Genomic DNA, 27,272 nt, shown 5'->3' with positions numbered 1-27,272 from the left:
GTCACCTTGCTGGAATTGTTAATAAAAAGGATTCCTTTTTGTCTTATTTTATTTTATTATTTTATTTAAAAAAAATTATATTTCTTATTCGACATACGAAGAAAAAAAATAAAATAAAAATAACGAAGCCTACTAATTAATTACCCGCACAAGGAATAAATGCATCCTCTAACATTTGGTCTTACAAGTAGTCAAATTTAATCAAAATTTTACTTATTATGAAAAAAAGTATTTTGATTCAAATAATTTTTTAAGGAGTAATTTTGGAAAACAAAAGCAAATGTTTGACAAATATAGTATTTTACAGAATTACTTATTGATATTAAAGAAATATGTGTGTTTGGTCAATATTCACTTTGCAATTAGTATTATTTAAAAGGAAAATGTTCAAATTTGACCATAGGCTATTGAAGGCACTGTTGAGAATAATAATAATAAAATTATTTGTTATAAAAAAACAAAAAATAAAACCAATTGTATTTTCTTTTTGTGATAATCACATATTTTTTTTTCTTCCCAACAATAAAATAATATCCCCAACTATTCTTCCTTTTTCACATGCAAATAAATAAGAAAATAATTTTACTTATTTACCTATTAATATAAAATAATTATTTTTAATTACATGATCAATTACTACAAGTAAATATTTCCCTCCAAACTTGATCAAACTTTATTTAAAGAAGAAATTATTATAAAAGAAAATAATTGATTGATGGACTGAATTACCAGTAAGGATAAGGTTTTGTCTTGTACTGAATTCTTTGAAATATAAATTAATTTTTTTTTTTTTGATTCGACTGACGAGATTATCAATGCTATGACGTTATTTTAATGGCGTCCGACAAATAATTCTTCGCCTTTCCATTTGTCTTCCTCTTCCCGCAACTGCCATTTCTCTCTCTCACTTCTAATACTTCTCAATTCCACCTCTTCCTTCGAAAACCTAATTATATTCTCTTCAGATTCACTCAAAATCCTTCAATTCCCAAGTTTCAAGTTCATATACAGCTTGATTTTTACTCGAAGTGGTTTCAATTTCAGAGCAGTAGCTGTTATCAGTAGTGTGAGGACGGAAAAACAACAATGAGCTGGAGGAGTGTCGGAAAGTCTTTTCAGGCGCTTTCAGCGCACCTTTTGCTTTTGTGTTTCACCGTTTTGCTTGTTGTCAAGCTCGATCACTATTCTGATTTCTCCTGGTGGTGAGTTTTTTGTTTCCCCCAATTTTTTTTTTTGAGTTTAATTGATGAATTCTGAATAATGAATATGTTTGTTTTTTGTTGAATGTTAGCATTAGTAGTTTATTTCCTTGGATGCTGATGTTGATAGTTTAAACTATGAGTAATCTTGTCTAGGAAACTTATTTATTCATGGGTCGGTTAGGGGTGACAAAACTAGGAATGACAAGGGTCTGTATATGGTAGTAAATAAGCTTGAGTTTGGTTTATATGAGTGGTCAATATGAACACCCTTCTCATTGTTTGTTGGTTGATTTTAACCTGATTAACCCCAAGGTTCATTGTTCCTTGAAATCGGGTTATGCAATCTATGGTGTAGGGGCAGTGAATTTTGCTAAGAGTGTTTGTGGTTTAATAAATATGTATAAAAAGTAATATTTAACCAACATACACATTATAATTTTTGAGCAAAGGGTGTGTAACTGATCACGCGTGAGCTTATGTAGCTAAACTACTGAGTAGGGGACAAAGATAACTGATGCCTGTTTATAACCCTCCATTAGAGACAGAAAGATCTGTTTTTATAGACAAAGGAACTACTAGTATAGTGCCCTTCTGTCCTTTCACCATGTTTAGATTTAGAAGTTTTTCACCATGACTTTGACTTGGATATGCAGGGTTGTATTCTCCCCTGTGTGGGTGTTTCATGCAGTTGTTGCCCGAGGAAGATTCTCTCTGCCTGCTCCATCGATTCCCTATGATCGCCATGTATGACTTTATGCATTAACTTCTTTAAAATTTTGATAAGAAAAAGAAAGTCTGTCCAAACAAAATTACTGATCAAATTTCACTTCTGCTTTTATATTCCATCTATTGTGGGTGTTGCCTCCATGTGGATAGTGGGCTCCATGTCATGCTGTTGTTGCGACACCTTTGCTTGTTGCATTTGAACTACTTCTCTGTATATATCTTGAGAGCATATATGGTAAGAAAGAAAAACTCCACAGTCCTTTTTTATATGATTCCTCAAGTTTTCTGTTTCTCGGTTTTATGTTACTAAGTACTAATTCATGGTGCGTCTTGGTTCCTATTAATTTGTTAACCAGAATTGTCCTTTACTTACTCTTCTTTTCTTGTGTTTTTCTGCAGTCTACCATTCAGCGGCTGTGAATTTGAAATTTGTCTTTCTTCCCTTGTTAGCATTTGAAATAACTATTCTCGTTGACAATTTCAGGTACTGCTGACATGTTTTTTGTGATTTTGACTAATTTGTTTGATTGCTTTACAATGAGAAAACAATCTAGTGGTTCTTGTAGTGCTAGAATTCTTAAAAGAATCTCCAAAATGCCGTTCCTCTTAGGACCTAGTTTTGTTTATAGCTTTTCATTGATATATTTGTGTGTACAGATAAGCATTCATTTCTAAAGGTATTTTAGAAAATCATACCATAAAGGCTTCAAAAGTGAACTATTTGCCCTCTGATAGGGTTAGTGTTAACATTGCTTGGGCCTCCAAGTAGAACTATGTCATTTGTTCAACATATTGGTCACTTCGAATATTTCTTGCCTTTTAGTCCCTTTCTGCAATATTAGCTGTTAAATTTTTGTGCATGACCTGCTGTATGGGAAGTAATGAAAATAAGGATAACTAATAATGGAATGGAAATTGTAATACACTCGCTTATATTTACTTATAAAACAATCATGGGATTTGGATTATACATTCACCTTTCGTCTATATCCGTGTCTTACTGATGGATAAATAACTTTTAACATTTGGGGCAGAATGTGTAAGGCATTATTACCTGGAGATGAAGAAAGCTCGAATGATGAGTTATTATGGGAAACACTTCCGGTAAGTTCATTTATTTGTCCTTGGTGATATAGTAATAGTATAGTTTAGGTTCTCATTGCGGAATTCGTACTTATCTGATTTTCAATTTCTTGATTTTGTGAATTTATCTTATAATTTGATTTGTTCTAGTGTAGGATATGTATCCTGGTCGACCTATAGTTGAAATCATTTGAGATGTGTCTGTACTCTTAGGCATAGTAATCCAACCTATGTTTTAATACCTTTAGTATCAATTTTGAAGCATATAGAACTAAGATCTCTATAACGTGAAGTCTCGTGAGATTAGAAGTGTTTTTCTGTGAAAAACTTATCTAGCTAAGATCTAACAAATTGGATAACTGACCTGTAACTGCATTGTTATTTTCCCTGCTTGTTGACGCCTAAAAGTGTTAGGGGTTTCTATCAACTATGAGAGTGCACTATTCATCACTTAGTTACAAGGATCAGAAATGAAGAAACTAAGATAGTGGAGTTTTAATTTAATAAATACCGGAATAACTTACCTTTGATCTGTTTCTCTGATCCAATAATGATCATATAACTTATAGAAGTTAAATAAGAAGGCGGTTAATAGTTATGCCTTCTATGAAATCTATTATCTTATAAAAAATAAGGCGTTCAATAGTTATCGACACTTAATAAGCGATCGGAAGATTTGTATACCTTAGTTTGTTAATTCTTCACAAAAAGTGGCGTACTATCCTCTTCTGTTCATTGCAAAAAAGACTTGACTTCTTTCTTTTGAAGCAGAATATTCCCTCCTGTAGTTCAAACTATAAACTAATTCTGTTCTTTTTTTCTTGGTTGAACTGGAATTAATACTTTTCTACATTGTTTCAAAGTTTATTCATTAGCTACTCTACTTTTTCATATATCAAACTTTCCCTTCTACAGTCTACCCCAATGATTACATGAGAAGACTTAGATGTGAGTTGTTTAGAAAATGTCCAGGAACATGGGGGACCATTTCTTAAATCTTCCGTCTTTATTTTTCTTGATCCAAAAAAATAAAAAAATAAGAACAATCGTATTCTCATAAAAAAAGTATCTTTCGAAGATAAAAAAAAAGTACAGTATTAATCCTTTTGACCATTTAACCATATTTAAATATGCAATTTTTAGAAAAGTGGGTTCCATTTTGGAATAATAAAAAAGAAAGTCACTATAGTACTCTTTTCTTGAGACCGAGAGTGTTTGTTCTCCAATTTAATACAATGATTTGTTCAAAGAGCTTACCTGTGAGCTAGTTAAACTTGGTCATGCCTTCTGAGTTGGAGGACTGTTATCAATGACTGCATATTGTAATTGATCAGGGTGTGATTGAATGATTTTATGGTGTGTCATTGCAAAGTTTTATGGTTTGAAACAAGTAACTTAGTATTAATTATCAAAAAGAAAAATAAAAAGATACGTATTGGAAAATAATTTGGTTATGGCTATTAAACCGCTGTTCTTGTTTTTTAATAATGTGGAGAATATAGAAGATGGCTTTACTAAATGACGATCTTATGCTTGCTAGCATTTTTGGGTTGCAATCTCCATGGTCTTCTTTGTTGCTGCCACATTGTTCACCCTTCTCAAGTTCTGTGGTATGTACCTCTGACTCTCTGTGGATTTTATTTATTCATTTTTGTTGGTTTGAAGGGTACAGCCCAAAGTATTTCCACTTCATGTTCTTTCCTTGACCTAGAGATCATCTATTCTTTGTACGATGGGATTCCTGCAAGTTTTATGCATTCATTTTGACAAAGAGTGGATGAATTATGTGTGTGTACCTTGAGTTATAGGATTACATTTTAACATGTCCTTAGTTATGTTTAGAGGGAAAGTAGTCATGTTTAGAGGGAAAGCAGGGGCTTGCAAAATAAACAAGTTGTATTTTTTATGGTTTATTGCCAGTTTTTCTAGAAGCCCATGTCAATTCCTCATTTACTCTGTTTAATTATAAAGTAAATGTCATCAGAAAAATAGAGTAAATGAAGAAACTGAAAGAAACCCAAATACAGGCCAAGGTCACTCTGAAAGTGACGTTACAAAAGAAACTGAATGAAGCACCCATAATTTTTTAGCAGAATGGTACAAAGTCTTCTCAATGTTTAGTTGCTGAATTATCAAGACATCTTAAACACTTCTTTTAAGGAGAAGCCTGAAGTAAGGTAAATATTTGAGGTCCACTTTTAATCATTAGGGAGACATTATAATTTTCAGAGTTGTTACTATTGAACCCAATGTTCTTTCCATAAATGATATTTGCGCTGACAGACCAATTATCAAGATGCGTCAATCATTCTTGCTCCATTGCCTAGGCCTTCACGGGTTTAGATTTCCGAGAAGCATAACTGGAGTACCTACTTTTTAAGTGTATGACATAATTAAGGATGCCAGGGAATCTTAAGTTGTCCAAGAGTTCTGTTGGATACAACAAATCTTCATCATCAGTGTCACGATTGCTTTACATACATTGCCTGAGATAAAATATGTTCTTCCTTCATCTGGTATTGTTTTCATAATTGTATCATTCAACTCATGCACCATTTCATTTTATGGCATTAGTATTGCTCTTTCTTTCAAATATGCTGGGTCATTGTATGGATAAACTGCCTCGACAAATGATCCGATTGGATCGTTGAATGATTTGATGCATATATCAGTAGGCAATTTAACAAACTTCCTGTAACATTAAGCGAAGTGAAATCCTTTGTTACATATTGCTGATTTAGATGCTCGTTTTAGTTCATGATATTCATTTAATTATGGCCAGTTATGGTCTTGAATCCACCAGATATTTCCTGCATCATTTAAAAATTAGAACATATACCTTACTGATATCTGGATACTGAATAGAAGAAACATCCTCTAGGAAAAGCAAAACATTAATAATGATCAGCATTTTAGAACGGCATGTTTTTTATGCGATAACTTTTAGGTCTGACAGGATGTGCCCTAAAGAGGTCTCTGTATATTCGCCGTCTATGACCATTTCATTGGTCGATGAAATATTAAAATGGAATAGAGAACTGGAAGACCCTATTATTCGTGTTCCTTCAAGGGCAGTTTTATATTAAGCCTAAATGTTATCCAACATTTTGACTGTTTTGTTTATAGTATGCAAGTCTTTTGCTACCTGTCCCTGTCTCTAATACCTATGCTAACACTATTTCTTTTTTTTAGTAGATTTCAACGCTCTGGGCTGGTGGGATTTGTTTGTAAATTTTGGGTAACTCCTGTTTGTGATGCTCTTAGTCATCCTCCTTCTGATTGGTGGCTTCAGCTAGAACTAACAAAGATCAACATCTGTTTTGGCAGTGTTGCTGAGTGCTTTGCATTTCTTGTTTGTACTAAGTGGTCAAACCCAGCAATTCATAGAAGTTCTGATGCACTTGGGGCTAGTTCTTCATCTGCTACTATCAGACGTCTTAACTGGAATAGTGGCTTAGTGGTTTCCTCAGAGGAAGAACCCCAGAGTAGAATATGTGGGCTGCAAGACCTCGGTGGTCACATAATGAAAATTCCAATTATACTTTTCCAAGTCCTCCTCTGCATGCGCCTGGAGGTAAGTTACTCTATGATATAATTATGGCCCTGCTACTGGACAGAGGAGATGCTTCCGATGTGTTTCTAACAATTCATGCTTCTGAATTTTAGGGAACACCTGCTGCTGCAAAACACATTTCTCTTCCAGTTATATTCTTACCCATATTCCTATTGCAAGGAGCTGGCATCTTGTTTGCGACATTAAGATTTGTTGAGAAAACTGTTCTTTTATTGCGAAGTGGAGCTGCTGTAGGACAATACCATGTGATTTCTTCAAGAGTACGTGACTGCTTTGCATTTATGCATCATGGCTCCAGGTAAAATCACAAGGAACTAACAAGAGATACATAAATTATTAAAGGTTTTGTTTCGGTAAAACATGATATACAAAATGAAGGACCATAAAATTGTGCGATAACTCGATGACTCTTAACTGTTACATAAATAGTGATTCTTGAAACTGCAATTAAGTAATGGTTGGTATGTGTTGGTGTTTTCAATAAGCAGGCTACTTGGTTGGTGGTCCATTGATGAATCAAGTCGAGAGGAACAAGCTCGACTATACCATGATGGATTTCCTGGGTAAGAATGGTTTTTTCTTCTCCTCTGTCTGAGTTCTTTGCATTGTATTTCATTCCTATGAAGAAAGGATAATGTAAATTTAAATGTAAATGCACCAACCTCGCTGGAGATGGAAACATGAAAAGAACATTGATGAGTGCATAATGGTTTTCTTTGATCCATTACTTTCACATTGTTCACTAATTCAATAAAAGGTTTCAATTGATTTATCAATCTAGACAACACAAAGCATCATTAAAGACTAAATATGAAGCAACAGAAAAAGTTGACTTAAGAATACAAAAACTCCACAGCCTTCTTTTTTATGGTCTAAAACTTCTGATAAATGGATGACAACTGCAGACTGTGGAGTAGCAACAATTAACTTAATAACAAAAATAATAAGTGACCATATTAAAGGACTCGATAGCTGGTAAAATTTCTTCCCCAACACAATTCCAAATTCAAGAATTAATTCTGTTCCTCACCTCCCTGATAATTATGAGCTCAAGAACTCTTCTCCTCTTCCGGCTCTGGGAAACATTTAAGATAAAACTTGAGTAGCTCGGCCTAAACAATATTTCTAGTATCTTTGTCCAATTGTAGCTTGATTGCCAGCTACTACTCCAAGTCTCCAACCAGTGTTTATCTAACGGTATTTCTGAGTTGGGGTGCATTCTCTTATAAATTAATATTCTTTGTTTCTCTCTTTTATCCAATGCTTGTGATTCTTTACGGAGATCTTCAAATGCCTCAAAGACATTTGATTTGCCCACATCGGCATGATCGCGCTGGCAATCCTTTAGTTTCAATTCAAGGAATTTATCAATTAGTTTTTCTGTATGTGTGGTGTGGAGCCATAGGACCACAATTTCCACTTTGTGAAAAGAGTATAACACAACTTCTGCTCAAGTAGGAGTTGAAATCTCATTCGCTTTCTTGAACAAGTTTTTTTCCTTCTCGCGGAAGTAATAGTGTGTGCATCCTTTGACTCAAATAAACTTCATTTCAATCTTTTGCCTACCCCTCCTAATAATCCTCTTTTCCATCACTAAATCATATAATTAAGGAAGAAAATAAGATGTTTTAGCTGATTAAGTTGAGCAATTTTGAGAGGAACTTCTGTGGAGTTTATAGTAGATGCCGCAAGTCTATTTGTCATGTGTATTGTCATGCTAAATTGATGTTTTCATATGTGAGTCTATTTGCCCCCAGTATTGTCACGTTTATTTTATTTTTCATATTATGTGAATCTAGTAGGAGATTGCCATGAATCCCAACAAAATTGTCTTATTATTTATTTCGCTGCAATTGCGAAGTAATAAAGGCAAATTGAATCTAAGGGCTCATTTGGACATGCCATATGAACTCATTATTTGAAATTAAATCATTTAGAATTAAAGTTTTGTTTGGACATGCAATTTGAATTTTTTTAATTGTATTTTTCTTTTAAACATGAAAACCTCACAAGCTGTGAAACTATCAATATTTTTCCGATTCTTGTACAATCTTACCAAATGAGCAAATCATAGCTCATAAACAAGATGCCGAAATATATGCTAAGGCGCCGCATTGATAAATCACTTATTTTCATGATCTTTTTATAAATAATTGTTTGTGATTACAAGGTTCCAAACACACACAATCTTACAAATATCCATTAGTCAACAATAGTAGTATCATTCTTTAATATAATCTTTTCATATGGCATGTACAATTTCTGATAGGTCATATATTTACAAAATCTGAACTTATGAGTCAAGTTTGACATTTAAAATTTTTTAAAATCATGATTTGGAGTCCCAACTCACTTTTTCGGAGAATTTGGGATTTGATCCCAAATTGCATGTCCAATTGTTGATGTGAAATCATGATTTCATATCGCATGTCCAAACGCAAGCTAAAGCAAATGAAAAATAACAATGATTTTAATTTATTACATATGTAAAATATTAATAGGAAAGGGGATCCTTGGAGCTCCAATAAAGTTGTTTCAATGTGACTTATATGTCTCGGGTTTGAGCCATAAAAGCATCCATTAATGCTTGCATTAGGGTAGGTTGTCTACATCACACCCCTTGTGATGAGTTTATTTGTCACGGATATTATCATGTTTATTTTTATTGTTTCCATATTATGTATACAAAATTACCAATGAGTCCCGACAAAAATTATCTTCATATTTATTCCATTGCTATTGCAAAAGTCGAACTGAATTCAAATACAAATTAAAATAACAATGCTCTTATTGCTTATTAATATAATGTTAATCCGGAAGAGGAATTTTGAAGCACTGATTAAGCTGTCTTTGTGTGACTTATAAGTCTCATGTTTGAGTTGTGGAAACAACCACTAATGCTTGTTATTAGGGTAGGTTATCTAAGTTACACCCCTTGTTGGTTTGACCCTTCCCCGAACCCTGCTAATACGGGATGCTTGTGCAACATACCATTAATTCTATGCTATGGATGAAAAGAGAACATGCCAAAGAGCTAGCGTTATTTTTCATTTACATGTCCCAATGCGATTCAAGAAAAATGTCTCTACATTACCATCTCAATAGAACCTTATAAGATGATTTTTGTCTAATTAGTTACAGTTATGTTTACTTTTTAACCTTTATGTTCTTAATCGAAGTTGTTGAACGAATTACTTCCCTTTTGTGGCGTCATCTTCATCACTTTCAATGTTATTTTCAAGTTTTTCTTCAAGTCATATTGACTATTGTATACCGAGTAACGTTTAATTCACTAGTGCATACGTTACAACTCACATAATATTGTGCTTCCTAAAATACACTTTAGACCTATAATTAAATTATTCCATAAAAATATACATATGCCTTTTATATATTCCATCTGAAATACACAAGGTATGATTTCATACTTGAGTCATTTCAATTCTAATTCTTAGATTACCCTTCGGGTGGCCCTGTGGTTTTAGGCTTGGGACTTCCATGTTGGAGGTCTCAAGTTTGAAATCCCTTGCCAGCGAAAGCAAGAGGCTATCCTTCTGGGTCGAGCTCGTCGCATCGGGCTTGCCTTATGTGGGTTACCTCTCCCATGTGGTTTGCGAGCTATTGCATAGGAGCGGGGGTTTTACCCTTTGCGCACCCAAAGGGTAGCGGTTGCGGGTTTCTTTGTCATAAAAAAAATTACAAAAAATTCTTATATTGGAAACGCCTGATGGCTTAACTAATTTTTAGTTCTTATTCTCTAATCTTTGATAAACACTGATAAGATCAGTCCTAACTTTCAATTGCATCATTAAGGATTACTGCGATGATTTTAAAATTATCAAAACTTGAGCCAAGGGTCTATCAGCTACGTCCTCTCTATCTTTACAACGTAGGGGTAAGATTGCATACACATCTCCCTCCCTGGATCCCACTTCTGGAATTACACCGTGCATATTGTTGTTGTTAAAGAAAGGGTAAATTTGTTTTTTTACTATAACAACCTATTAATGTAGCGAACAATTTCTATACATGTGGTAAACAAAACTGTAAAACATATACAAGAAATATGGTTCTCGATAAAATAATAACATATCATTTATGCTGATGAGAAACTCATGGTGCTCTAAAATCCTTCAAAGTTGTCTTGTCCTTTCCTTCCAAAGTCGCCAATAAAAGCGAAATAACTACCTCATAAGTGCTGCATGTTCCTTTTCTTCCCAGCTGAACATTACATCATTTGCGTAGGTGGTTTTGACCACTTACCAATAAATTTAGTGTTATCTCCTCCATACTTACTATGCAACAAGTTCCAACTAATCTAGATGTTTCTTCTGAGAGTTTGTCTCACGACCCATTCTCTAAACAAAGCCTTGACCGGCATTCGGTGCCTTACTTCACCGAGCGGACTGGCTTGACTTTTCTAGCCTGTACCTTCATACCACATACCCTACATGTATAAAAACAAATGACTCAAGTCTTTGTTAGAAACTTCAATACAAAAAATTCCTAAAATCATAGAAATAACGTTTGAAATCTATAAATAGTGAAATGTAGTTGAAGTAATCCCAAGTAACATGATCAACGATAATCCAACTAAAAACACCTCTACTGGAGTACTAAGAGGAATGCACAGGACACAGATTTCCTGGCTAATCCCCAAAACAAATGTTAGAGAAATGAATGAAATGTCCAACTGAAAGAAAAGAAATCCAAGGTCAAGGACGGAGCTCACCAAATCCACTTTTGGATTAAAGCAACCTAGCTCGTAGTCTGCTCATCTATGAAACTTACGTCTATATTGACATAGGTCAATGTAGGTTCCACAAAGAGAACGTCAGTACACCAGTAGCGGTACTCAATGAGTCTCAACATTCCCCTCACTAAAGTCAGCGAGACCTTGAATAAAAACATATGGTAAGGTTTTTAAGGAACTTCTTCCTAATCAATCAAAATTCAATTAAGGAAATACAAAAGATGGGGTAGTGATTTGTACATAACTTTGTATGACTTTGCTCTTCTATTTTGTATTTCCTTCCTTTCCTTTTCTATTTATTTATCATTGCTTCCCTTGAATTCCGTGTTCTATAATGACGAAACCTCCTATTTTATTGATCTTCGAAATATTAAGATTCGGGCATTTCAGGCGGTTCTCCGTTTATCAGTGGAACTCTATTAAAGCTAAAAAAGAAATCAAGTTTGCTTATCCCTTCATTGTTTCCTTCTTCACTCTTGTGAAAGATACTATATGATGAATTATGGTTTGCTTCCTCTATCCCTTCATTTTAATTTTTTTCCTTCTAAATAAACCGTCTTCTTTGAGTTGAAATTTGAAAGAATAAACCAGCTTCATGGATTAGCTAAATAGGGTTCCAGGATGGGTGTTTAAATAGGGATCCAGGATGGGTGTTCAATTGGTTTCTATATGAAATGTTGGCCAATGGTAAAAGAGATTTATGGAGGCCACAATTATTTCCATTCTACTTTCTGGGGTTTTTGAAGAAGCTTCAATGCTACCATATTTTGCATTAACACGAAAAAAGGGAAAAAGTGGAACTATGAGTTAAAGAATTCTGGCTTTCAACTAGTTAGATTGCTAAGCTGTTATAACAGAAAAATCGAGAACGGTGATAGACAAATTGGCAGCAGACTAACGAATGGCCTTTATAAACAACAGTGTAATCCTACATGTGGAGTCTGGGGAGGGCAAGATATATGCGCACCTTACCTCTAACCTTTGTGGGGGTAGAGAGGCTATTTCCAATAAACCCTCTGCTCAAAAAGAGAAGTTATTCGGAGAAAGGTAGCAAGAGAAAAGATAATAATAACATTCCCAGTATAGTAATAAGGAGGAGAGGATATGAGGTTAGTCCCTGCCTCTCCCACTGAACAGGTGGTTACACTCGTTTATCCACTAACCTTGTACCCTAATCTTTGTCCTCCATAGCTTTCTATCTAGGGTTCTGTCTACAGTAAGCTGAAGAAGTGTCATTTCCTGTCTAATCACCTTAATCACCTCCCCCGGTTCTTTTTTGGTATACCTCAACCTCTCCTAACTCCTGCTGCAATCAACCTCTCACATCTTCTAACTGCCGTGTACCTCCTGTTCACATGCCCAAACCATCTGAACCTCACTTTTCTCATCTTGTCTGCCACAGATGCCGCACCGAGCCAGTTAAAAAGCACACACTTCTGCGCTTTTAGTGAGAAGAGTCGCGACACAGCCCTTGCACTTTTCTACCCTTAAGTGAGGCATGAGTGAAGAAGGACACACTTTTGCGATTGAAGCGAGAAGTGAGACAGCCAGAAAAGCAAGCTTTATTCATCTGCTCAAGCAAAATTAAATTGCTGCGACTAGTTTTTTCCTTTAAAAAAATACTTCCGCTACTTTTCCTTTCTTTTAGTTCATCTCCTGCAAGCCTGCAAATTCTCTTCCTATGTTTTTTCTGTTGCTACTCAACTAAACTGCTGGGGTTGGACTACTCTGTTTTCTCTTCTTCTTATCTATGTTCTTCTCATGTTTGTATTCTCTGTTATGCCTGTTTTTTCTCTGATTTGTAATTTTTTTCTTTGTTATTCTCTGTTTTGCTTGATTCTCACTCCCACATCCATCTCATACGTCACGTCACTGAACTTGCACGCTAGGTACTATGTTTTAGTCCTGCTACAACTGACCTATATAAGGAGGAAGAAAAAATATGAATCCAGTGATGATTGCAAATGGATGCCTTGTCGCAGGAAGAGAAAAATAAAATGCGTTAATCGTTTAGTTCGGTTTTGTTTCAGTATTTTTTTCCTTTAAATACCATAACCAAACCAAATATTGTTTGTTTCTCAAATTTAAGACCACATCAACCAAAAATATAAAACACTGCCTATTTATTCGTGGTGAATCTGTTTTTCGTTCTGTCTGATTTTTAATTTTTTTTTTATTGAACACTCTTAATCATTGAATTGCTGTTCATTCAGTTTTTGTAGTTCAGCAATGTTATCCAGAGCTTACGGTAGTAGTAACAACCCTTGCTTTATTTTTTCATGAGCAATTGCTAGATTGTGTATCTCATCCTTTCATCATCACCAACCTATTCTTGAAAATTTGGGGGTGAACGTGGCCAAATGAAGACTGCTATTACTTCTGTGGATTATGAGATTTTATTTCATTATTGTAACTACTTATTGTTTTGCAGGTATAGTACTTTTTGTGGTTATCCACCTGAAATAGTCAAGAAATTGCCCAAGAAGGATCTTGCTGAGGAGGTAAGCTTATCGTACATTTTTACCATAGTGCTTTTCATTATACATGCCACAAAAAATTATTATCGTATTCATACCGTTATTGGTTGATAAGTTGCTTTCTAATCATGTAATGCATTAAGCTCTTGACATTAACTTTTTTGCCACAGTTTTGTGGATCTATATATCTCTTTCTGCTCATTTTGTATATCTTTAATTATGTCTTTTGATTGATAGGTTTGGAGACTTCAAGCAGCTCTGGGTGAGCAAGCAGAAATCACTAAACTGAGCCAGCAGGAATATGAAAGACTTCAAAATGTAAACTTCTTAATTTCACTTAGGCTTTCTCAGCTCTGTGATGCAGGAGATAAGATCTTTTATCTGTTTCCAGTATATTGCATGACTGTTGCATGGACTACTCTTTTTCGAAAAGATACTTACGCTGTCTAGTTAATTATTACTATTACCCACTTGTGGGATTACACAGGGTATGTAGTTGTTGTCGTTGGCTGTGATATCTACTTGTGGTAGGGTTAAGGTATGCATACACCCAGCACTCCCCAAGCACGACTTGCGGGAATATACTGGCATGTTGTTATACTGTCTGTTTCATTTTTTTCTGCCCTTTGCATGAAATGCTACTTGTTAGCAGGCATATCGAAATCCTTAAGTTGTGAGCAGCTACCACACTCAGTCCCGAGCTAGTTGGTGTGATGCATAAGTTTTACTTGAAAAAGAACCATAATCCTTGAGCTCTGTACGTCATCAACATTTTTCAATTCATCTTTGACAGTTCATTTCCAGGAGCTCGTGTCTGATCGAAAGATCTCAGAGAAAATATTACATTCATGTCTGCTAATCTAAATGAATATATATAAATTGATGTAATACCATGATTTAGTTAACTGGTCTAGTTTGAGATACGATTGTGCTTGTGTGATTTCATACCATCTAATTTTTTTGATAACTCGAACTCTTTCACTGGATTTGTCGTTGTTGAACTGTGTCAGTTTCTTCTGTAAAAATTGTTACATTTGTTTGTGTGAGGAGATTCTTGTATAGTTCATGACATTAACTGAAATCAATTTTGATGCTGTTCAGGAAAAAGTTCTATGCAGGATTTGCTTTGAAAGAGAGATTAGTACAGTGCTACTCCCTTGCAGGCATCGCGTCCTTTGCAGGTATTTTGCTCTACCATTATGGGACCTAGCACATTAACTACTTGCCAATGTTCATTCTTATCTCATGTGGTGTAGTTCCTGCTGTGAGAAATGCGACAATTGCCCCATCTGCCGTGTCTGTATCAACGAGCGCTTGCCTGTATATGATGTCTAAGTTAAATCCATCAAGCTCTTCTGCCTTGTTAAATGTCAAATATGATACTCGGAAATGTAGTTTACCAAATTTTGGGGACTTAGACTGCACTAACGTAATTAGGTAGGACAAATTTTCAGATTGCAGTTGCTCTTCCAGTAACTGTCATCTTTTATAAATATGTGTCCTTTCTACTGAAGTAAGTTGTATATTACTATATATATATATATGTATATCTATCTACTTTTCTCGTTTTCTTTTAAAGAATAGTTCTCTAGTACTTTATTTTCCAGACGTTTTTGTGTTATCAGAAAATGTGGAGTAAAGTGAGATTCAATTTTGAAGTTGTGATGAAAACTGAAAACTATGTCAAAGACTAGTTACTTTAGGAAGGAACTTTTTCCAAATCTGACTACTAAAAATCGACTTATTATAGAAATGAATGATAACAATCAAGCTTTTGCCAAAATTAGAGGCTCAATAGGATAAGAAGCAGTAACAAAAAGATGCCCAAAAGATACTTCAGAAGTTTTAGATAATTTGTGTGCAACCCATGTATGCATATAAACTTCTTGCTGGAAACAGACATTCTAGCACATTTCACCGTACTCTTCAAAAATATTTATACATGTGTGTCATATTCTTTAAACATAATGTATTTTTTTGAAAAATTCTATCAACATACAAAAGTAAAGAATCGCGCAACTTAGAACATAAATATGTAAAACAACAGAAATGCGCAAATCTTTATTACATGTGCGAGGGGAAACGAAGAAGGAAATGCTACGATGATCAAATTTTAATTGTGTGGATAAAAAGTTTACCAAGTAAACTAGTCCTCAATTATTGAAAAAATAACTAGTCCTCAATAGTTTATAGTGCTCCAATTAAGTCAAAGTTAGTTCTTTTTTTTTTTTTTCTAAAAAATATGTTAATGGTCACCAAAATAATATTAATAATAAATCTCAAAATGTTTCGAAATATTCTAAAATTGAAAAGATTTGTCATATAAATTCAAGTAAGAAAGTAAAATATTACACTTTTTTTGGCCAAAACAAATGTACAGTTTTTGTAGTAATAACATGCAAATTTGATTTGCACGAAACTTTTTTTGTGAAGGTTATCAGAAAATTTTAAGAAAAAAACTAGGGTTCCAAAAATAAACAATTCTGTATGAATTCTATCTCGTTTTTATATTCACAAGTCTTTCTATTTTCTCCCTAATAATAAAGCAGGTAAAAAGGTGTTCTTTTTTGGGTCGGGAAAATCCAAACATGATTAAACATCCTATTCCTTCATCTCCATTTTCTGCTTAGGTCGATTTGATAGAGAACTCTGTCCTCTAATATATAACCCAATTCGAAAATTTACATTATTTGTGCAAAAAGACTTGTCTTTTTCCCAGCTGTGAACCCTCTTGTTCTTCACCTAATTGGTTGCCTTGTTGTATCATTCGACCCAATTGTTCTTTTTTTTTTTTCGTTTTGCCCTTTTGGTGATATATACCAAACACATTGGATCGAGACCCACCTTTTTTTTTAAAAAAAAAAATTACTAAAGATTTCATTTTTTCGATCCATCAACAGTGTTCGCGGGCAGATGTATCTTTGTTGAATTCAGGTGACTGTCTGATGCATATTATATAATCCTTTTTTTTTTGCGATTGACTCTTTAATTTGAGACGCTTATGGGTATGTTGTTCTGTTTTGATTCCATGCTTATTGGATTGAAATATTGTAATTAGATTCTTGGTTTTTCTACCTCTTTTTTAAACCCAATTAACCCAAGCTTTTGTAAATTGGAGTACTTGTTTGCTGAACTTCTACGTGAGTGAAAATCTTCGTTGTCTTGATACTTATGGTCCTAGTAGTCCTGCTTCTGTTGTTACATTTCCGACTTTTTGTGTCAAGTACATATTCCCTGGTGTTGTTTATTTAGTTTTGCTCCATTTATCCAACTGAACACTCTACAGTTTCCTGTCTTACTTATGAGTTAATTCTTTCATTTCACAGGTTCAATTAGTTGTACAAGTTGCTGTATTTCCTCTTGGATGAACGAAAAGCCAAATGTTTGTGTGTGTATGTTGGAAATAGGAGTTCTTTGAGTGATGTTGTAGTTTTTGCAGTAACCGGAAATGAGCAGATCTGCATCATTTTTGGTGAGATCAGAAGCTGATTTAAATGTAGATGAAAAATCTCTACAGCAATGGGTTGTTGGCTTCTGTATTATTAGGTTTGATCTTGAGCAGGGACAGCTTATTGAAGAATGTTATCCAGCGGGCTGTCTAACTCATAATGAGGAGCTTGAAGTTGCCTTTAGCTCATTTCCGGATTCGGTTTCTCAGAATCATAACCGCTCAAGCATCCATGACTGTATCTTTTTCTTCCGTGTCCGAAGGCAGGGGAATCCTCAAGTGGCACATCTGCCTTCATCCGAGATAGTGGAAGTAAATAATACACAAGCATCCCAAATGACAGCCAGTGATAAGGTGCTTAAACAAAGGAGTAAAATTCAAACAGGGGTGAACTCAAGATATTTGTACGGGTTTGTGTTTAATAGACAGAGACACGATGAAAGGCTAAAACGGGGTGGTGAGCAAAAATCCGTGGTAATTCTTTCTCACAACCCATTCTCTAGTGTTTTTCGACCTTTGCTGCAGATCATGGGCCCATTGTACTTTGACATTGGGAAGAAAGCCCTCAATTTCATTGCTTCTTATGTATCAATGTGGCCTGTTCCTGTACCTGGTCAGTTAATGGAGCTTCCAATTGGAAATGCTACTCTTAAAGTGAACTTGCCACCTGCCCATTGTATGCCTTTGGATTGTGGAGTACTTTTTGAGGAGTTGGCTTCTCCAATAGCCCCATTTCTTCCTTCCAGTCAATCAGTTCCACAAGGTCTTTTCCATGATGCAGATCTTTTTGGGACATTTAGGGGGCTTTTAATGCAGCTTTGGAAGTTATGGGAATTGTTACTTATTGGAGAACCCATTCTTATCATAGCGCCAACACCACCTCAGTGCTGTGAAGCTGTTGCTGGTCTGGTTAGTCTGGTCGCTCCGCTTCTGTGTAGCATTGATTTCAGGCCTTATTTTACTATTCATGATCCCGATTTTGCTCATTTAAACTCCCTTCAAGAAGGTGCTGCTTTTCCTCCAATGATTTTGGGTGTGACAAACCTCTTTTTCTTGAAATCCCTTCGAAGAATTCCACACGTCTTATCAGTTGGAAATCCTGTCATGAATGCAGCTCGACTTCCATTTTCTGCTAGAGCTTCAACCGGTAGAATTCCGGCTGGACCTGAAGGACTTAGTCTTCCCAGTCTTTCCTTGAATAGGTTTACACCATCAAATTTTTTGAATGCTATGAAGTTGAGGAGAGATGGTCCACTCTGCCTGATGACTGAGCACAAAGAAGCCTTTTGGAGCAGTTATGCTCCAATTACAAAACCAGACACTTCAATCTTGAATAGGCTAATTGATGCAGGTATGTCACCCAGGGTAGAGGAATCAATGTCAGTTGTTAATAACGACATACTTCGTCGGCACTTCTTAGAGCTGACAACCAACTTCTTGGCCCCATTCGGCCCGTATTATAGACCAACAACACCTTCTGAAGGATCTTCCCCGTATGTTGATCCTCCTCCGCTACCCACATTTAATGCCGAGGACTTCCTCACTAGCTTGTCAGCAAGGGGTCCTGGGAAGTTTCTGTTGAAGAGGATGAAATCCAACTGGCTGGACCTTTACAGGTAAAGAATGGTCAGTTTTTTTTCTTGTGTACTCTTCTTTGAATTTTTTATATGTTCTCTCTTCCATGTTTACCAGCAAACTTTTTTATACATGTAATTAACGGATTATTGCCTGACTAAAAATGAAATGATAACTTGTACTTGTACAGACGGTTTCTGAAAGGGCACAACTTTTTGCCGTGGTTTCAACGAAAGCGTGCTGTTGCTGAACAAGAACAGTATAGGCTGTGGAGGCAAGCTAGAATGAGGGCTGACATACAACATTTTATATCTAAAATGTCTGAGTTGGAGATAGTTGATACTTTCAATGCAATTGAAAGGCATCTTCTTGGAGAGTTACAGGCATGTGCTTTCCTAAACTTTTAGTGACAATTCCATTTTCTTCTCTTTGTGTATTCTGACTTTTGAGTAGTTCTTCACCTATGAGGAATGTACACAAAAATATTGAAATGCTCATACTGAATTAGAAAATGAAACTAAGAAATTTGCTCATGAGTTAATAAATGTGATTGTGAGATAGTATTTGATCATTCTATCTTAAGTGACTGAAATATGTACTTATCATCCCTCCCAGAAAAAGAAAAAAATATAATGAATATATCTAATTTCTATGGAGAGGCAGAGATTCTTTATTTATCGGAGGCGGTAGAAAAAAGCGACTCATGTAATCTTGCTTTCACTTGTGTTGAAATTTTTGTGTATGAACAGTTGACAAGACATCTAGCTGGGACTGAAGGCTTTGCTACCACTGTTCTCTGACTTGTTTTTTTGCTGAATGATATTAGGCTGAATTATCAGTTTCTGTACGAGTAAATTTAGAGATTTTATTCATGTTAAGATTTAATCATATGCATCTGTGAGAGCTTTCAGTTGTAAATAGTAGGCGGAGAAATAAGGGTTTTATCTATGATGGACGTAGTTGAGATTGCCTTTATTTGATTTATGCAGATGAAACTCATTTACATGGCAAAGAGCAACATGTCGATAGAAAATCCCATAATGAAACCGGTCACTGAACTAGGAGGAGAAACAACTCAGCTGTAAATACCAGCGTGTGACCTTGCCATTTCTTAAGGCTACTATATTATTTGATTGCCGGTGCAGAATATATTCAAACATGACTTAAATCCCGTCATAGCATCTTTCCATTATCTCATCTTGTAAGTGTGCATTTGGTTGATTAGTCTAAGGAAACAAATTTCGAAGCATTCAGACAGGGAAGGCCACATAACTCCAGTGAACAATTTATCATGGTAGGCAACCCTATGTTGCTTGATGAAATAAGGAGGGGTTTGACAAGGTGGAGTAGTAAGGTTGTTTCCTTTTATTCAGTAGGAGAGAAAAGAGGAGGAAAACTAAATGTGAAGGGGTTGGATACCTTTTCATGACACCATTTCAACTCCTCCAAAATGTGATCTAAAGGAGGAAGTACCTCAGTTCCTTGCAACCACACCAACAACCAGAAAAGCCTTCAATACTTTCCTTGTGAAATTAAACCATGCTTTACATCTGTGCTGTATTTCCTTGCCACGTTCCTTTTTTTCTTTGGCAGATCTCCAATGATAGATTCACAATTACCATCTTTTGCATATCCTCGACAAGTATCAATTCTATTGAGAGAGAAATGATGTCTTTTTGTAACATTATCTCATAAATGTATCAACCCTGTTGAGCAGAGAATGGTATTGTCGATTATAGTCGTAACATGTTAAGAACTTTGGAAAATACTCACATGTTATCCATCGTTTTTGGATTCATAGTAGCTCTTCTTAAATGAAGAGAAGGGTGACTATCATCCATTGTTCATACTCACATGTTCCCCATTATTTTTGGATTCATATTCGCTGAAGATGGCTTTTGTCCAGTTCAATTTTTGCAACTTGAACTGCAAACTACATTTTTTATTGGCTTTGATCTATTTTAATGGGTTAGCAATGTGGCAGAGTTAATTATACTAAAAAATGCAACTGAATAATCTATAGGTTAAGGACTTGATCAATATTATATAGATTTTGAGCATGGGATCTTTTTACTGTTTTTCAAATTTGAAGTGATCTAGTTTTCTGCTCCACATATCCTTCACGGGGCTAGTTATTATCACTCTCTTCTATGTTACTTAGTAACTGTGAATGACTATTGTTCTTGGTGGCAATGTTCTGCTGCAGCAGTCCACCACTCTTGAAGAAGGTTCTGATGTCACTAGCAGCAAACTAAGGGAGGATCTTCAGGCAGTGTTTCATGTCCTCCCAAAGGACATGCAACAGCTTATGCTAATGAATCCTGAGAGGGCAGCACTTGTACGAGATGATGAGCTTCCCTCTATATCAACCAGATGACAAGAGCTTATGAGCCTAAGATTTAATCAGACAGCTGAGTTGAGAGTTCTATCGTGTCACCAGAAGATGTAGAATCAGTCATGTCCTCTTCTTCGCTGTAAATTCTTGCAGGAGCTGAACTTCTCAATGATCTGCTGCAAGGTCAGTTAAATCTTGCCTCAGATTTCCATTTTGCATTCATGAGATAAGTTGATTGCAAACATGATACTAATCTTTCCTCCAGATTACTTTGGCAAAGAACTATTATCTGTTGAAGCTGTTCCGGTGTACTGAGATCACATTCTTCTTCTGAATTGGTATTTGAATTTTTCCAGAGATTCTTATATGGTGTTTCGGAATGGATAGATGTCTGTTTAACTTACTATTGAAAGGGAAAACAATTTCCAGATATAAGAGAAACAAGTTATGAGCCTTTGTGTTGTAAAACTCCAGCTTTTTTCTATTTTATTCTTTCTCAATGATGGTGTCCCTCTTTGGTTTCTGTTTCCTCTCAAGGACATCAATGTCATATGACGCATGATTAGACAAGTCATGCTGTAAATGGAATATCAGTGTTTGCATTTCGTTAAAACACGGGATGTAGAACCCGTATAAAACATGTCAAAGGATGCTTTTACTTGGCTAAATTTGCTGCACATCTCCCTCCCCTTATCCTTTCATTTGGTTTCCTTTAAAATTGCAGCTTAGTTGATTTTCCTGTTAAAGCTCAACCATCTTTCTGCAGTTTCAAAGCTGCAATTTGCGGATTGTTATATTCTGTAGCTTTGGACAATCCAAAATTAGTCGCTCCCATGTCAGATCCTTAAAAGAAGTACTACTTTTGGAGGATCCACTGCGCATCTATTGGCATTTTTTTGAAGAGTTTAACTAACTTGGATTATATACTGGTTCTAAGGGTCGCTGATTCAGTTTTACTATTGACCTTGTGCTCAGTTAGGGATTAGCAGTCACAGTTATCTTGGCCAGTACAAATATGGCATGTCAGATATGAAAAAAAACATAAGACATCACTGTTGCTGTGAACCTTTTAGGATTCAAAGGGTTCAAGAAGATCAAGATTTTTCTAAACCTTATCCATTAAAAAATAATTGGTGGATGATAGTTATTGAATGAATATATGATACGTCAATCCTTTTAATATCCATGTAAGTGTGAAATCAAGAGTTCCATGTGATTTCATGTGTAAAAAGACTGCTGGTAATGCCGTCCTTGTGACTTGTTTATAAATATCAAGGAGACAACTTAAATTATCAAAGAAAGTGAAATTATGGCTTGACAAAGACCCTTTGTTGTTCCAATAACACTAATGACTATAAGTAGATTTTATCCCTATTTTAAAGGGTTAAATAGATGTTTTTTAATTCATTATAGACAGGCAATGAAAATTCGAAAAAGATTATACTACAATACAACGATCGACTTGCTACCGGATATGTCTTGAAGAGACGCTAAAATGGACTTTGTCATCTATCTATCATTTTTCATTTATTCTTTTATATAAGAATTTAACATCTTTTCTAACTAATTTACCTTTATCATTCTGGCCCTGTATCCTTGAGATAAATATAAAATATGACAGTTTCTAATTTAATATTTTATGCCATAATTTAATGGATGATAAGATGGATGGACAGTTATATAAACATTAGATAAGATTTTTTTAAAAAAAGTTACATCAGTTATGAGGGGCTTGCAGCAAATATATTAAGAACGAAATGAGAAAAAGATTTAATTTGATCATATGTTGTGCAACTTCAATATATATATATATCTGTTCATATAGTACGTAACTATTTCGAGAAGTGTTACAAAAATAAGAGATGAGATAGATGTAAAATTGTGAATAACAATATCTTAAACTAAATACGCACCAAAAGCAAAGAATTTTTTATCCGTTAATTATAAGTTTTGAATCTGGTTAGTGCGTTGATGTTGAACACATTGTTAGTACTTTGGTCTTATTTTAATATATTATTATAATTAACATATGAATCTATAATCAACTGATACAAAAGTGATGCGTAACTGTAATAACTATTATTATTATTATAAGTTTACAAGATAACAACCAGACATATTTTCCGTATGAAAATGATGGAAGTGTGACATAGACTTGAGGCTAATATATACAATCATTCAAGACTCCATTGCATATTGAAATATCATAGTTCAAATTATTTCCTTTTATGAAAATGAAACTCTGCATATTTATTTTGTAATATCCAAATTCCAGACATAAAATTTTCTTTTTCTTATCATAGAAAGAGAAAAAAGACATAAACTAGACAACTCATTGGCGCAACTCCTTTTTTATTTTATTTAATTCAAACTTTTTTTGATTGTTTATGTTTGTTTACTCACATCTTCTTATTGACAAGATGGACATAGTTTTACATGAATTAGAGAAGGAGAAAAAGCCACGTAGGTACATGAATAAGAGGTTGAAAGACAAAAAGTGACAAATTCTGGGAAAAATCATTACTCAAAATTCTTTCCCCACACCCTTGTGCTACTGTCTGAGCAACACTTTCTCAAACAGAATTACTAATCCAGGTCTTTTTATAAATTATTGTTTGATTAATGAAATAAGAAATAATAATTCTTAAAATTAAATACAAATTATTATTTTAATTTACATTCAATCCATCCTTCTTTCTGGTGGAATACATAAATCAATAGAGTTCAAACGTTAGAACCTTTAACTATGGACATAATTAAAGTATCATATGAATTTTCTTTTTGTCATCGCAAATTTAAATTTTATTATATTGAAAGTCTTATATTATTAATAAAAAAATTATCACTCATGTTTTGAATTGTGGATCAACTACTCTTGAAGATGATTTAATATTAGAATAATGACTATATATAAAAAATTAATTTCTATACGATCGTTGATTTCGGAGAAAGAACACAAGAATTGGATCTGTTTAACCAAAAGTTAAAGCAAATTGGCACGTGATTATCATTTTATCATACATTCTTGATCAGTACATAATTAGATCTTTGATTACTTGCAAAGTTGCAATTAATGTTTTAAATAATTTGACTCCAATCCTGCTTCTTCCCACCCACCATTATTAACCTAATATTACTGAAACAATAGGTCAAAAGATTACAAAATAAAGAATTAAATAATATTAAAGTCAATAACAATATTATTATCTCTAGTATATCCTAATCCTATACTCATTTCATTAAGAACGAGTTCTATTATAATTAATTATTTCCGAATCATTATTTTCTTCTCAATGTACTAAAACTTTTAAACAACTACTTCTTAAATAAATTATTTTACAATTTTATCTTAATCAAATATTGAATAAATTCATTCTAAAATTAATCACGATTTGCCCCTTCTAAGTCCTTAGTACTATTCCTAGAATCACGAGGGCAAACAGTGCGTGGCCCAAATTTGCTACAAGATTTTGTATGGAACCTCTTATTGCCATTCACCCATTCAATCATTGCTACTAATAAGATGCCACTTTTTTTTTTTTTTTTTCATTTTAATGATGAAATAGATACCCTTTTTTTAAACTTTTATGTTTCTTTATTTTTATTATTCCACCCTTTTAATCATTGTATATTCCATAGTTTCCATTCTATTAACTAGTAAAGATTTTACCGCTGGATTAAAAGTTGGTAAATTTTCTACACTACCTTCCCATATTTTCCTCTTTCCCCTTTTCTGTTTGTTCTTTTGCCCACCTTTTTGTCAGCTTTATACGTATAGAGTCTTTGTAAACTTTGATCAATATTTTATCATAAGAATTTTAATTTTAATAATAGAATCTCTACGGACTCTTTTAAGTAAGTGAAAAATAATTATTTGTAGAAATAGAATTGGGTTTTCACTTTTTGTAATTTAGTTTGCATGACTTTGTATGAAGGTGACAAATCAGCCCATCACTTCAACCTCAAAGTGGTCCTTCACCATTAATACATTTGATACCCCTCCCCACTTTCTTTTTCTTCCCTACTAGAGTTATTATTATTTTCTTGCTTTCTTTCTTTCAAACTGAAGATTAGATGCAATTTTCCCCAAATTGAACTAAAAAATTGAAACAAGAAAGAGATTTAGAAATGTCACCTTCAGATTCATCATCATCTTCAGTAGTGTGGAGCAGAGAAGAAGAAAAAGCTTTTGAGAATGCCATTGCACAGCACTGGGTTGAAGATTCTGAACAGCAATGGGAGCAGTTTGCTTCTATGGTCCCCACAAAGACCATTGATGAGCTTAAGGAACATTACCAGCTACTTTTGGAAGATGTTGCAGCCATTGAAGCAGGACAAGTTCCAATACCCAATTACAAAGGAGAAGAAGCTTCGTCCTCTTCAACGAAAGAAGTAAATCTAGGATATCCTGGGTCAGTGGATGGGCGGCGGTCCAATTGTGGTTATGCAAATGGATTTTCAGGTACGAACCATGACCCGATTGGGCATGGTGGAAAAGGAAATTCTAGGTCTGAACAAGAGAGACGAAAAGGAATACCGTGGACTGAAGAAGAACATAGGTAAAAATTTTAAGGCGAAAACAGTTTAAAATCTAATGGTAATGAAACCTAATTTTGACTAATTTTGAATTTACAGGTTGTTTTTGCTAGGTTTAGACAAATTTGGGAAAGGAGATTGGAGAAGTATTTCAAGGAATTTTGTGATATCTCGAACACCAACACAAGTAGCTAGTCATGCCCAGAAATACTTTATTCGTTTGAATTCCATGAATAGAGATAGAAGAAGGTCAAGTATTCACGACATTACAAGTATCAATAATGGAGGAGACGTTTCAACTCATCAAGCTCCAATCACAGGCCAACAGGTGAATCCTAATCCATCGAATCCAGCTGCACTTGGACCCTCAGTCAAGCACAGAACCCAACCCAATATGCATAGTATGGGCATGTACGGTGCTCCGATGGGTCACCCCGTCGCTGCACCGCCAAGCCACCTCGCCTCAGCCGTCGGAACACCGGTTATGCTTCCTCATGGACACCATCCTCCTTATGTACTTCCACTTGCATATCCTATACCACCGCCGCCACCCCCCATGCACCAGTAAATGAATGGTGCACATATAACTGCATTTTCTTCTTTCTAAATTTCAATAGAGTTAGTATATCATAAATGCTTTTGAGCTTTCTCTTGGAAACTGAATTTTCAAAGGCTCATGGCTTGTTTTTAAGTATCAAAATTCTCTCAATTAATTTCTTTCTTATTGAGAAATTTGTAAATATTAGAGTTTAGTATGTTTGGATGTTTTAAGGGATGCTCAATTGCTCATCAATTCTTTTACATAAGTAAGATAATAAACTTAGGTGTTGAAAATTCCATAAATGCAATTATACTATTTTGTAAAAGGGTGATGATAAATGATTACTTCTTATTTTTTTATATTATTAAAAAAGTTATATTTTAAATAGATTATAAAAATATCAAGAACATAACAGTTAGAAAAGTGCTTAGAAGCCTTAAAAATTATAGTTATGCTTGAATATTTTATTGATTTATAAATCAAACTATTTATGAGTTAGTTTAACTAGCTTATAAAAAGTTAGCCTAAAGCCAAAGGGATTTTTTTGGTTTATCTTTCCAGTTTCAAGAACCGGGAAGAATAGAGAGAGTGTCCTAAACGCAAAATCCACCAATAGGGAACAGTGGCACATGATTGTGGGGAAAAAAACAAATGAATGTTATGTGGAAAAAAAGAAGAGAGAGGAACCTTCTCTTGAAAATATATAATACATTTTATTTTTTTGGATTGTTATAATACTGCAAATCAATTTTTAAGTGTTACTTTTTTTTAAAAAAAAAATCCCAGATACTATTTGTTAAAATTTAGATTTTATTTCCCTAAAACTATAAAATTTTTAAGTATTACTGAACCTAAATCCAAAACTCTAAACCCGCTCAAAGGAGGCTGAGTCTTACGAGCCTTGTAAGACTCGTGAGTATTTGAGCCTTATTCCAGAAAACCTAATTTTAAACCGCTAGAAAAAGTTACCCCTTTGACATCATAATTAATTGAGTTGTTTTTTTGAAATTTTCAAAAAAATT

At 34.4% G+C, this 27,272-nt stretch overlaps 3 protein-coding genes and 1 long non-coding RNA gene across 17 annotated transcripts; 3 read left to right on the top strand and 1 right to left on the bottom strand.

Moving 5' to 3' along the window:
• Positions 1 to 722: 722 nt before the first annotated feature.
• Positions 723 to 15,396, top strand: LOC101259324 (uncharacterized). Of its 2 annotated transcripts, none has more exons than XM_010320288.4 (14): positions 723 to 1,202; positions 1,856 to 1,946; positions 2,079 to 2,163; positions 2,328 to 2,412; positions 2,963 to 3,032; positions 4,552 to 4,621; positions 6,207 to 6,249; positions 6,339 to 6,585; positions 6,678 to 6,883; positions 7,074 to 7,148; positions 13,770 to 13,839; positions 14,053 to 14,133; positions 14,917 to 14,996; positions 15,072 to 15,396. In XM_010320288.4, the coding sequence occupies exons 1-14, from the start codon at positions 1,087 to 1,089 to the stop codon at positions 15,148 to 15,150; spliced, it is 1,398 nt and encodes a 465-aa protein (XP_010318590.1). In that variant the 5' UTR covers positions 723 to 1,086; the 3' UTR covers positions 15,151 to 15,396. The 2 variants fall into 2 exon arrangements, with proteins under 2 accessions (XP_010318590.1, XP_004235737.1); XM_004235689.5 differs by having other exon boundaries at positions 734 to 1,202; positions 6,204 to 6,249.
• A 636-nt stretch (positions 15,397 to 16,032) lies between these two features.
• Positions 16,033 to 22,495, top strand: LOC101259624 (uncharacterized). 13 transcript variants are annotated; one of them, XR_011220244.1, is made up of 6 exons: positions 16,033 to 16,749; positions 17,142 to 18,879; positions 19,029 to 19,221; positions 19,828 to 20,039; positions 21,048 to 21,356; positions 21,439 to 21,673. XR_011220244.1 is itself a non-coding variant. In XM_069295642.1 (4 exons), exons 2-4 carry the CDS (start codon positions 17,264 to 17,266, stop codon positions 21,213 to 21,215), a joined length of 1,977 nt encoding a protein of 658 aa, XP_069151743.1. In that variant the 5' UTR covers positions 16,033 to 16,749; positions 17,142 to 17,263; the 3' UTR covers positions 21,216 to 21,673. The 13 variants fall into 13 exon arrangements, 2 of the variants coding, with proteins under 2 accessions (XP_069151743.1, XP_025885979.1); XR_011220243.1 differs by having other exon boundaries at positions 21,045 to 21,356; XR_011220248.1 differs by having other exon boundaries at positions 16,252 to 16,749; positions 17,142 to 18,889; positions 21,045 to 21,356.
• A 1,609-nt stretch (positions 22,496 to 24,104) lies between these two features.
• On the bottom strand, positions 24,105 to 25,449 carry LOC138347374 (uncharacterized). Its single transcript, XR_011220249.1, has 2 exons — positions 25,309 to 25,449; positions 24,105 to 24,309 (listed from the first exon to the last, which is right to left on the bottom strand). It is a non-coding gene; the product is annotated as an uncharacterized lncRNA (long non-coding RNA).
• LOC101260117 (transcription factor MYBS1) lies at positions 24,385 to 26,575 on the top strand. Its single transcript, XM_004235692.5, has 2 exons — positions 24,385 to 25,732; positions 25,809 to 26,575. Exons 1-2 carry the CDS (start codon positions 25,302 to 25,304, stop codon positions 26,275 to 26,277), a joined length of 900 nt encoding a protein of 299 aa, XP_004235740.1. The 5' UTR covers positions 24,385 to 25,301; the 3' UTR covers positions 26,278 to 26,575.
• Positions 26,576 to 27,272: the final 697 nt, after the last annotated feature.

Source organism: Solanum lycopersicum, chromosome 3 (assembly GCF_036512215.1).
Source record: "Solanum lycopersicum chromosome 3, SLM_r2.1".
NCBI lineage: Eukaryota > Viridiplantae > Streptophyta > Magnoliopsida > Solanales > Solanaceae > Solanum > Solanum lycopersicum.
This window is presented reverse-complemented; position numbering and strand designations above follow the sequence as displayed.

Coding starts and splice junctions, on each gene's coding strand:
- LOC101259324 (XM_004235689.5), top strand. CDS start 1,087: ATGAGCTGGAGGAGTGTCGGAAAGTCTTTTCAGGCGCTTTCAGCGCAC. Junction 6,586..6,677: donor TCCTCTGCATGCGCCTGGAG/GTAAGTTACTCT, acceptor TCTGAATTTTAG/GGAACACCTGCTGCTGCAAA. Junction 7,149..13,769: donor TACCATGATGGATTTCCTGG/GTAAGAATGGTT, acceptor ATTGTTTTGCAG/GTATAGTACTTTTTGTGGTT.
- LOC101259624 (XM_026030194.2), top strand. CDS start 17,264: ATGAGCAGATCTGCATCATTTTTGGTGAGATCAGAAGCTGATTTAAAT. Junction 18,880..19,028: donor AACTGGCTGGACCTTTACAG/GTAAAGAATGGT, acceptor GTACTTGTACAG/ACGGTTTCTGAAAGGGCACA. Junction 19,222..21,044: donor ATCTTCTTGGAGAGTTACAG/GCATGTGCTTTC, acceptor GTTCTGCTGCAG/CAGTCCACCACTCTTGAAGA.
- LOC101260117 (XM_004235692.5), top strand. CDS start 25,302: ATGTCACCTTCAGATTCATCATCATCTTCAGTAGTGTGGAGCAGAGAA. Junction 25,733..25,808: donor TGGACTGAAGAAGAACATAG/GTAAAAATTTTA, acceptor TTGAATTTACAG/GTTGTTTTTGCTAGGTTTAG.